Below are 12,428 nucleotides of genomic sequence, written 5' to 3' on the forward strand. Positions count from 1 at the left end.
GGGGGGGGGGGGGGAAGGAGGGACTGTAGCGAGAGAGCTGCGCCGGAGAAACGACGTCGCGGTGGCGCGGCGGGGGTGTAGTTCGCGGGCGCGCGCGCGAACGCGTGGGGGGTAGATCTTGCGCCGTCCACTCCAGCTGGCAGCATCCCTCTCGCAGCACCCCCGTAGCTGGCAAACTTCGCCAGCACTCGGCAGTCACTCGCGCGGTTCGCGACCCGCAGGATCCGCTCCATCTCTTCCGCCAGTGCGTCCTACGGTGGCCGGCGCGAACGATCACGTTGTTCGTCCCACGGCGTTCTTCCCGCGTCCTTCGAAGGATTCGATTCGTCAATTCCTTCTCTTCATCCTCCCTTCCTAGACCCGCGGCTGCTCCCGGGAAGACTCGGCAAATTGTAAATCCGACGAGCCGAATTATCTCGATCCTTCCGACGTCCTCGTCGAGGGTGACTCTCAGTCGAAGTGGACGTTCCTTCCTCGCCGAATCGTCCGCTCGACCTTTGACGCTCCGTTCGGTCAACGGAGGATGATGTCCTCGATCTGTCGGGACGGAGGGAATGGAACTTCGAGATGAATGAAAACTTCGCTCGGGCATGTTCGCGTCGGTCGTACGGAAATGTGACGTGCGCTCACCCGATTTCGTGATTCGCGCGGTTTCGCGAGCTACCGTGTCGCAAGATGAATGAAATTGTCGCGAGACGAGCAGCGGGAAAATAACAGCGAGCGGATAACCGCGACCGCGGAGCTTTTCGGTCGGATTCGAGCTTCTTCTGCGGTTTCGCCCCGAGCGAGGCCCGACCGTGTGCTCACCGATCGACCGGGCGCTACGTCGCCTCGCGTTTACCCGATTATTAAACGCGCGATCCGCGGACACAACAGGGTTATTTATAAACAGTAATTGCCTCGTTCGTCTATTATTAGGGCGGCTGACGTAAACGGGCCGCGCGTACCAATCTCGAGCATCGCGAGCTGGTACACCGAGTACACCGACGATATGTTCGATCGTCTAATCGCGGACGCGGGGAACTCCGATGGGAGCACGTAGATGCTAGTTCCTCCAATTGTATCGCGGTCACGAAATATCGAGCGTCATTTCGCGTCAAGATAAAGGAATAAGAAATCGCGCGAGATCGTGCCGACAATTGTCACTTCGCTCTTGCGGTCACACGCGAACACGACGCAGTTACTTCCCTCTCTCTCTCTCTCTCTCTCTCTTCCTGTTATCGAGAGAGTCGAGAGATGTGACGGCAGACAGACGACAGATAAATCATGTCGAGCGCGACGACGAACGCGATAAAATCATCGCGATGCTCGCCCGGGCTGAGTCGTGACAAGTGCGAAACCGAGAGACAATTATGCAGATGCACGGTGCAGTCGTGGGCTGTGTTGAAAGCCGAGACGCCGCCTCGTTCAAGGCCAGCTTCGGCGGAAGTCACGTGACGGGGTGTTCCCGATTGTGCCGGCTCTCCTCCCCGCGCTCCAAGTCGAGGCTCGGAGAGAAACTCCCAAATTCCATTCTCTCCTCGAGACTTCGTCGCGATTCCGAATGTTATCGAGATCGACTACTTCATTGATTCGCTTCACCGTCATTCCACCCAGCCGTGTCACTAACGTCACATCGTCTCTACTCGGATAAATTTCTTAGAGAATTTCCCACGCGTTTCGCCCAGATTCGTCGTCAATTCCATCGGAAGAAATTACGCGGGAAAAGGATCAAAGTAACAAGCGATGAACTTGCAGACGCGAAGTCGCGCGGTCCGCTTCTTCTCTACCTCCGCTCGAACAGTCGATCTCGAAGTTACACCCCTCGCTCGCGAGATCAATTAATTAACGAGGACCCACCCGCTAACCCCATTCGCTTTCGATTAGCACGACCCATCCGGGACTGATCCCTTGGAAAGTTTTCTTCCCCCCGAAGTGATCGAGTCGCGGTCACGGGAGGGCAGTGCGACGAAGAAGAGGACGGCGCGAAAAGCGCGAAGTGCAGATCGTTGTTGTCGTATTCGTCGTTGTGGTGGAAAACGGACGCTTTCAACCTGGAATGCCAATGCGGATCACGTGTCGCGCCCGTCTTCATGGGGATGGGCTTTAACGATAAGAAACTGAGGAGATTACGAAGATTGCGGCTCTTCGGCCGCGCCAAAGTCTACCTCACGGTCCACTGGCCGCAATTGGTAGGTGAAACTGTACAAACCCCCTCCCCGCCTTTGTATTGTAATTCCATCTAGGCGCTCCTCTTGCTCCCACCGCCAATAATGGCGGAGCCAGAGATTAAACCGCGCGTGTATATTTTATCGGCTTCCTACTATGGGCACCCCCCATTCTCCGGTCGCGTTGAAAACCCAATGTCTCGTCGATCGCGCAACAACGTCCATTTTTGATTGTTTATTATTCAAAGATGGTAAATACGTGCGGAAATGCGCGTGGTAAATAACCTAACAATCGCGGAACAGAGCTCATCATGTCGGGCTGTTTCATTATAACGAAATTGGACCGAATTCCCAATGCTGCAGCGTGAGATGCGACATAATCAGCTTTTCATCCTCAGTTTGCGCAAAACGCAAAACGGACTAAATATTATATATTTTACTAGAAATATTACATGAAATTATTTCCCCCTTTCTCTCTCTCTTTCTCCCCCCCTCCCCTTCTCTTTCTTTCTTTCTCTCGTTAATTCCTAAACTGTGCTTTCACACAACGTAAAAGATTATTTAATTAATATATTAACTATTAATTGACTTATCGAAGTCGCAGGGTTTACTGAGTCGTCGAGAATCGTAGATAATGACCAGCTAATCTACATCGCAATTAAACGGAAGCGAATAACTCGGAAGCGAGTACTATGGATATATCCGAATGGACTAGCTACCCGTGAGTGAACTAGATCGGGACTTTAGATTCCGCGATGCGAATCACGTAGAGCACGCTCATCTTTGGGAGGATGAGCTTTAACGATAACAACCGAGACGATGGCGGCTGTTTGACTCGCCGAGCTTATTTTTATCTCGCGCACGGTGCATTAACGATTCTTAACTGTGGATAGCGACGTCCTCTCGATTCGGGACGGGGGATTATCTCGCTCTCGCAGTTACCGTGCCGGTCGGGACGCGCATTTCCGCCGAACAGGCGGCACACGTCGACGCGAAGCGAGATCACTTCGGATCAATTATCACTCCTCGGAATTGCATCGCGATTGTGAACGTTACGCGAGCAGATTTTCCATTCGCCCTCTCGAGAGAACGATTTCAGTCGCTGTTTTCAGGGCCGCGATTTATCTCGTGAAACATCAGCGAGCCGTTCTATCTCCGCCGTCTCTGATTTCGTCTCCGTAGAAGAGACGAACGTGTTTTCGGACGTTAAAGGTCGCGTCTTCGAGGAGCTGCAACTGTCTTTTCTCTCTCTCTTTCATTTCTTTCATCTTATAGTCTCGTTTGTCGTCCGCGCGACAATTAAAAAGCACTTTCCAGAGTCACCCGTTACGCATCTCTCCGGCGCGGGCTTAATCTGATTTAATCGGCGACGCGCGGTCGAGTTTAAACGTCGCCGCAATGCCGGCTTCGAAGAGAACGCGATTACCCGGAAGAACGTCGTCCGTCCCGCGAAAATAGGGCTAAGTGTCGGCTTCCGACGCAATTCCAAATGCAGATTGCGGATATCGCGTATACCATCCTCCTACTTTCGGAAGGATGCGGAGAAACGTGAGCTTCTCCCCGTCGGCAGTCTCGCAGGATAAGCGAACGATGATAAGCTGCTCTCTCGATTTTTATCGTCGAATGTACGAACGTGTCTTTGTATCGTGGGCTGTAATCTATGCAGATATACGCGGAGAATTTTTCTCGGAGATATAAACATTCATGAACCGAAGAAGTACCCATGGTAGTCTTGCTCGGCCCCAGCCGAGTATATCCTAATACTTATAGTATATCCTAATACTTATAACGTCGGGACAATTTCAAGGCAGTACGCGAAAAAAAAAATTAGTACCCATTCAAAACTCGTGTTCTTATATAGTATAAGGCAAGGAGATATTGGATAGAAAGGACGATATCTTTAAGAAGAACGATATCGTATCTGATACGATTCTTAGTTTGATGAGACCGTTATTTCTGATACGATTCTTAGTTTGAAGAGATCGTTCCTTCCTTCTCCATTCATGAAAATTATTCTTGAATAATAATAAGATATTCTTAGTGGAACTGTAATAGAATTGCTTCATGTAAGCAAGTTTTATCTTCATGTAAGATTATACATTTTTGCTTGTATACGAAAATGTAAATCTTGAAGTGATACTGAGTTTTTCCGGGTAAATTTAGGGGAAATTTAGAAAACAACGTGAACGATATTATTATATGGTCTGTATTATAAACACAATGAATAACTTCTAAAGTCTAAAGTCTTCCTGCTGTTCTCGTGCATATAGTCTAGTAAATTATACTATTAGTATGCTGTATCGTTGAACAAAAATTTCTGCATGCACAGATCATAAATATCAAGCACATAATTGAGAGAGTTTCCGGAAGAACGTTGCAGACACGCCAAAATGCAAATGCTTCCGTGGAGGAGAGAGACCGCAGTGTGAAATTGACAATATACAGGATACCAAGATAAATTCTAATAACGAGTTCTTTAATAAGATCCTTCATCCCTCCCCTCTCTCTCTCCTCTTCTCTCGGATAAAGTTAATACCACGTATCCGGAATGATAGCGCATCCGTGTATCTCTCTGGGAACACTCCGCACCATCCGGATGTTACAGATTATCAAAGTTCTTGCGCGATGTCGTACCTTCCTGGAATAGTCGCTGAATAGCCTACAAATAACCCCGGGATTGTCCGACTGCATAAATGTTCCACCGCATAGATCTTGGCCGAGACATTCTACGCGGTTCGCGCGCATCCAACGATGGGCAACGGGCTCCGGGATAATCGATCGATTGAGACTGATTATAACATCAACGGCGCGATATCGTAGCGCGAGCTTGAAGCCCCGATAACGTAACACGTAGCCGCAAGGAAGTCGTAATTATTGCAGCGCGCGTTTCTCTTTCGCTTCGCGTTCTAAGTAGCATAATTGCAATTCCGCGTTTGATTAAAATTCCAGTACGCGAGCTCGCGCATCCGACGACCGCTGTAAATTTAGCGAGATGCTGCGAGGCAAACCGGCGCCGCGGCCGTTTCCCCGCCGCAAATAAATCGCGCTTCGGCGTCTGATAGAAAATTATACCCCGGCGCTCCTTTTGTTACGGTTGCAACGTACGTTTTGATTTACGCCCGGGATCCGCCGCGGATCCCACCTGTTCCCGCGAACTTATTCGAAGCAACGATAAGGCAACGACCACACGTACACGATCCACAAATTCCGACGGACGTTTATTCTTTTACGCGGGAATACGCGCCGTTTCCGCACGCGAGATGTTTCCGAACAGTCGGCATTTTGTGCGGATAATCTTTCGATCGTTAATCGTAATTTCTATCTATTCCCGTTATTCAGCTTCGCTATGAGATTGAGTCGGTCGGGTTTTAAAAACGCGCAATAAAATCGATCAATTTTTTGTGTTTTGTGGCTTTTGTCAAAACAAATCGAACTTTATATTAACCCTTTGCACACGAAGGAGCCTTTTTAATAAGAAGTAACAAGTCTCAAAATATACTCTCTCCGAAATGAGAGTGCAACGCGAGCAGGTGTTAACGGGTTAGCAGGAGAAAGAGAGAGAGAGAGAGAGATACTCTTCACCATCAAAGAAAAAGAATGAAATGGCCATGCTGTGTGCCGTGGATATAAAATTCCTCCGCAGACTTTATTAAAGACATCGTAACGACGGCATCGTGTAAATCAACGCGTCGATTTAGTCCCCTCGCTCATAAGTTATCTCAACAAAGTTAAGCTTATTAATTATTTCAACAAAGCGCGCGCTGTCTCCGCTCTGCCGGCTCGAAAGTACGTCATTACTTAGCGACAAAATTGCAAGACGCACTTTGTATACAGGCGACCTCATCTCGCTTCGCGGAGACTGTCAACGAGGTACGGCGGAGCTAACGGCACGCACCCATTCGAGACACTCTCGAGGTCGCGATGCCATCGACGAGGTCGTGAATGCCACCGTTTCTTGGTGATTCAACTCTTCGTCCGATCTTAGCCGACACGGCGGCGTTCGATTGTCGCGTTACGTCGCGCGGCCATTTTCCTCGCCTCTCAACGTTGCGCTATCTAGATCGGTCGCGCTATTATACTTTGACCTAGTTTTTCTTCAATTTACGCCGGGATGCGCGTGGCGTGCGCGACTTTAACCACGTATGTATCCGCAACCTTCGAAACCACTTCGCACATGAGCAGTTTCGTTCCCGTCCAATTTTCTGCGACGTGTCTTCCACGCTGTGCGTTTCTTCCGCGTGCTCTCTCTCTCTCTCTCTCTCTCTTTCTGTCGATCTCCCGCATCACCGAAAGGTGGATACGTTTCCCGGCGCGAACGTAAGCGATTCCGCGAGGCGTTCATGCAAATTTCAATTTAGCCCCGCGTCCTCTCATTGCCGCAGATGACGATGAGGCAGGAACACTTTCTGACGACGAGATGGCGGGATTAATAAAACGACGGGTCTGCATGTGACACTTAAGAGTCGATTACTTCGACGTCGATTGGAGCTTTAAATTTACTGGAATGCTCCCCTCCTACCCGGCGGATCCGGTGGTAGTAGTAGTAGTAGTAGTATTCGCCGTCGTCGTCGTGATATAATACGATTTCAATGCGAAGGGAAATATATCTCGCATGACGTGTCTCCAGGAGTCGATCTAATTGAGGCCACCGCGACAATTTTCCCCGAGAGTCCCCACCGTTGTTAATGCTTCACGAACAAATGACACCTTTTATTCAAATTACGCACGCGCACGTTGGAATTTCGTAGAAACGATACCTCGCAACAGCGACCGTAAGCGCGACGATGGCTTCGCGGAAAGTGGAAATCGCGCGTGTACGCCCGTATATATGGCATTCTCCCGATATTTAATATAAACGGGCCGGTCTACAAATATTAACGATTGCCCGTGACCGCCATAACTCACACGGACGATGGCTCGCGGAGACGGGAAGAGAACGGGGCTCGCGCGAGTGTAAATTCGCCGTTGTGCAATGGCTCGGGGGGGGAGGCGACCCAGGGCGATGTTCGGCGGCGTTTCCCCGGGTAAAAGAGAATAGATAGTTGGCGAACGGGCAGCTTACCTCGTTATAATGGATCTCATTACTTTTATCGCGCGGACATACATCTACCCGAACTCGAAATTACCTTCTTCCGTCTCTTCGCCCCCTCGTCGCTCGGCCGCGCGATCCCCGCGCTTACGCCCCAATCTACATGCAAAAATTCCGGATGAAGCGGTGCATCTGCGTCCCCTAATTTTTCGCAAAAATTGCACGCGGTAAGACGTATATCGGCGCTTTACGGCGGACCTTAACGGCCGTCGACCCTCTGTAAAAGTCGCCCGGACCGAAAGAACCCTCCTCGTTCCTTGTGACTTCTCGTTAATGACGTTTAAAGAGAGACCGCCCCGAACGAAGGCTCCGTCGATATTCCTCTCGAAATTAAATCTCGAGTAAACCTTCCGTGTGTGTTTTTTTTTTTAATTCTTTTATATGCCTATTCCGGTTTAATCGCGCGGAAGAAACGAGCGGCGTATCGCGGCCCCCTCGATCGCGTTTGCCGAAAATGCGCCCGCGTCCTCGGAATATTTAACGATCCACTTAATGGTGGGCCGATTATGAAATTATAACATTACGTACGGACGGACGAGCCGATATGCATCGGGGCCCCGCGAAATTATATGGCACGTAACGATGTCGGTGTGTCGCGGCCGATCGCGCCGGTCTGTTTGCCTTTACGTCACGTTAGCGAAGCGCGGCGAGTGCACGGCAAATAAAATCGCGTCGCGTTGCGCGAACGCCGAGCGAACTTCGGCAAACGCGTCGCCGCGATTAGGGCTTTCGCGTGCGCGCGCGCACGGCCAATCAAGCTTTCGAAATACGGCCAGCATACGGTCACGAAGCGCACTCTCTCGCAAGTCTCGACGGACGAAATTGCGTCCGGGCTAAGAGAAGTTCACGTATCGACACGTGTGTCGCCAATGACCGCCATTGCGATATCGACACGTCTCATTAAAGGCCATAGCACGTAGAAAAACGCATAAATAATGACTCAATACTGTTCTCCTTACGATCGAAGAATAATCGATTGTGGATCGGCCAATTTGCCTATTGCTAACGTTTCAGTACTCACGCCTTTCTGTGCTCCATTAGCTTAGGTACTTTCGCACACGAATTGGCGTAATCATACATATAAGATGTAAATTTGGGCTGAAGGACCAATCAGGACGTGAAATACGTATGGAAAAGTAGAAGCAGATACCATCTTCCTTTCATTGGACATATAATTGATTTTCGTTCGATTGTATCGTCACTCTGTGTACACAATTACGCGCGTTGCAACTTCGAGCCTCGTGAAATTTATTTTAAAAACCAGCTGGGCAGTTCGAGCGTTAATTTACGTATAAAGCGCTGTTGATCGCATTTAACGAATGAGATATACGTTCAACAGGAAGCCAATGAGACCCGGCGAGTGTGTACGTATATTTGATCAGCCAAACGCGATTAACTCTTATCACGCTTCTGAGCAATCAGTGGACCTAATAGAGTGTATACACGGAGTCAGCGCTTTCTTATTACATTAGCCCTTAAACTTCGCGCCGACCTTTGCGCCGATAATCTCGAGCGAAATGGTGTGACCCACGCACGTGGGGATTACGATCTCGCTCCAGATTTTTCGACTTCGCGCACGCAAGAACGATCTCGATAACGGGTCACGTAATTAGAGGCGATCCTATTATCACATATCATTTCCGTAAAGCTCGGTATTGTTTCACCGACGTCGAGAGATCACGCGAACGGCTACTCCATTACTCGCCGGCCGCGGAAAATCCTACGATGACGTGCACACACACACACACGCGCGCGCGCGCGCGCGGGCGCGCACGCTCGATCGTAAAAACGAGAGACGACATATCCCGAGATATGCCCGGTGGCGTATCGGGCGCGAAATAACGTGTCCCGCCGCGCTTTAATTGCGCGGGAGACTTAACTGCTCGCGGACTCGATTTTACGGGGGTTGCCGGTGTATACCCCGGGTCGTATATCGAAATTACGCGATTACTCGTGTCGCCGCGAGCGCACCGAACGAGCGGCTCGCTCGGCGCGCGGAGTGTCTTGATTAAAGCGTTTTGCATAACAATGCTATTGGCCGCAGCGAGCGAAGCCGCCCGGCGGGGCCGTAAATATGGACGTTTTTAATAAAAGCGACTAATTTAACGCGCTGCCGAGCTGCCGCTAGAAAAAGGGGCGCCGCTGATTGTGTTATTGTCGGCGTCTCTCCGTCCCTCCTCGTTCTTCCCGCCGCGCAGAGGAAGGCGCATGACTATTTTATAAATCGAGCCGCTAAAGAAGATTACGCCGCGGTACGCACGGCAAAATCGGGTAAACCCGAGCTTTCCCGTAATACCGTGGATACGAACGCGCGTGTGTACGCGTCTCTTTCATTTGCGCGCTTTGATAAAGCTTCGCGAAGAACGACGAATACGCGCGTCTCCGTTGAAGAAGCATACCGTTGGCGTCGTATATATCGTATCACTCTCTGGATCGAGAGGTACGTAATGGTCAGCTCGACACATGTATGCGTACAAGGTCGGAACCATTATAATTAGAGCCATCGTAACTACACAGTAACATTTTCTGTTTGTGTCAAAATCGGTCCTTGTCCAAAGATTTGTACAGAAATTTGAACGAGTCATTTGAGACATAAGAAATGTATTAAATTTAACACATTTTTTCTGCCCTGCAGTTGTACGATTTTCGATTTTATAAGATATTTTATAAGATATGCGTACATCGAGGAGGAAAAAAATTCAATAAATAAAATCATTTATTCTGTGAATACCAATAACATATTTATTTGTACTAATGTACATATTTCTGCACTGGGGGAAAATGTTTCAATGAGGAAATATATATTTTTTTTTACATCTATAGCTTTTCATAAAAATGATTGTTTATTCTGTTTCAATAACAGATTTTACATTTAAGTAAATGTATTTTTAACACTCATCGAATAACATATTCATTTTTAGATATTTTTTTAATCTCAATGTAAGGCTGAAAATCGCGTGTAAATTTGCGTCTAGAAATAGTACAGCATATATGACGCTGACTGTACGCCATTGTGTATCACAAAGCAATATGCAATATCCTTTCGCTCGACGTTGCGTCTCGATTGAATTTCGCACTTCCGCATTCTATCGGACGTTTACGAGCGCTTATCTTGTTGATATAAATGCGAAGAGTCGATAGAGAACCTAGAAGAATGCTTTTCATTAAGATTTTTCTCATTGCGTGTAACACGTGTTTCTGGCACCACCTGATTCTCTTCTCAAGCGTTTAATTCCTCAGTTATCAATCTCAATAACGCGAGTCGAACAGCGCAACGACGGTGAAAGTCAGTAGGTGCAAAAGTTCGCGAACGCAAGATGCACTCGGGAGTAATTCGCACGCTCGATAGATACGAGAAGCGTTTAAGGTCGTCCCGAGGACTTCCCGCGGCTAAGTAGTGGGTGCTTTTATATATATAGCCGCGCGCGCCTATGTACGCCATCTACGGATCCGACGTGAAGAGGAAGGAAGGAAGGATCCCGGAAACAGCATTTAGTCCGAGAAATACGAGCTAAGTTTATCCAAGCAAGCTGCTACGTTGCACCCAACGGCGCCGTAGAGAATCCATGAGATCTTATCTCTCGATGTTTCACGCAACGCTTCGACGCAGCGCTTCTTGTCGATCATATCCCCTTAAAAATGACAAGGAAGCTATAAGGAAACAATATTTCATCGATACACGTCTGTTTCATGGTCTTAAGTCGCCCGGAAATATTTTCCCCGGCACACAGTGGAAAAGATTTCTTTGGGTTTAATAAAATTTCTTTAATTGAAATAAATTTATCTTTTGAAATAGAGCGAACAAACGAATGCTTGATTCAACAAACAAGATTATTTAGTTTCTCAAACAACAAGTATCTTCATGTGAAATAACATATTTCTTTTGTATTTTCATCCAAACATTACAATGATTGTCGCAAGCAACAAATTATTTGTAAGAAATGAAAGAAATACCATATGTGAGAATAACATTAAAGAACTTCTTTGTGTGTATTTCAGTGAAATAATATTTAATATATACTAAGACAAATCTTTTTTTATTGAAAACGAAATATTTCCTCTAAATAATATTGTTTTTTCTATCAAACGACATGGTTTAATTTAGTGAAACAATAACGTTTTTATTAATATAAAATATTATTATATATAAATGTTATATATTTGATATTAATTTATGTTTTTCACATTAAACAAACCCAAGAGGCAAACGCATATATTAAATTGAAACGAAAATTTAAAATCAGGACGGATCGAAGCGAGGAGGGATAGAATTTAATGCTGGGGATATTACAGGGGATAATTAATGAATGATAGAAAGAGAAATTCATACTTAACAGATGAATAATCAATAAACGTAATACCGGGATAGATTGAATCTCAATGCCAATAAGAGCGACGGAGGAATGAGGACGGCACGGGAACAGTTGTCGTTTAATGTGACCTCGCCTCTTATCGATTGCGTATGTTTGACGTAACGCGTCTAAACAGCGTTATTAGCGAAACTATTATTCTCGAAACGCGCAATACTCCATTGCTCGCTCCGTTACGGGCGTTGTTATTCACGTGGGAGACGGTCCGTTCGACAACCACGCGAATGCATTTTCAGAGGTGCGCGCTCGATTATGCGGCATGATTTTCCAGGAGTCAGCTCGGCCGGAAAAATTGATTACAACCTGACGTATCGAGATCGCGCAATGACGCTTGGACCGATTGATTCGTGTAATTAAAATTACACCGCTGCATGGCGAGGGCCTAAATGGAGAAGGGGAGGGAGAGAGGGGGGGATGATGAGCGATAATTTATCGGTAACTCCGCAAATCGCGGAACAGACGAGATTAATTGAATCATTCACCGTGATGACGCTCTGGACGGAACAAATTTCCCGAGTGAGAGAGCGCGAGTATCGAGTCCTCGTATCGTTCATATGCTCGCGATGTCGTTAATTGAAACCCCAATCTATACAAATAAGGCTAATTACAACGGTTCGAGGATAGCTGTATCGGAATTGCGGACGGCGTGCCGGTGTATTCTTTGCTAACAATCTATTGTTCCGAGTCACACTTGTATAATCCAGGAGATTTGTCTTTTTTTCTTTTTCCCTTAAATATCGTTTTGCTAATCTCGTCTGACGAGGATCATTAGTCATCCCGTGGGCGTTTGATCGCTTGAGCGACGCGCTGAAACCCCCCCCC

At 47.5% G+C, this 12,428-nt stretch overlaps 1 protein-coding gene across 13 annotated transcripts in view; it reads left to right on the forward strand.

The window, feature by feature from the left end:
• Positions 1-12,428, forward strand: part of LOC106741986 (disks large 1 tumor suppressor protein) — a 541,974-nt gene that overhangs the window by 353,971 nt on the left and 175,575 nt on the right. Inside the window, exon 1 of one of the 13 annotated variants that reach the window (XM_014614506.1) lies at positions 2,064-2,171. The exons of the other annotated variants lie outside the window; for them this stretch is intronic. Within the exon in view, the coding sequence (XP_014469992.1) occupies positions 2,073-2,171 (99 nt within the window). The 5' untranslated portion in view covers positions 2,064-2,072. Of the gene's footprint in view, positions 1-2,063; positions 2,172-12,428 lie in introns of those variants that run through there. 13 annotated transcript variants of the gene reach the window in all.

This window comes from Dinoponera quadriceps, unplaced genomic scaffold (genome assembly GCF_001313825.1).
Source record: "Dinoponera quadriceps isolate SergipeBrazil2010 unplaced genomic scaffold, ASM131382v1 scaffold696, whole genome shotgun sequence".
Taxonomy (NCBI): Eukaryota; Metazoa; Arthropoda; class Insecta; order Hymenoptera; family Formicidae; genus Dinoponera; species Dinoponera quadriceps.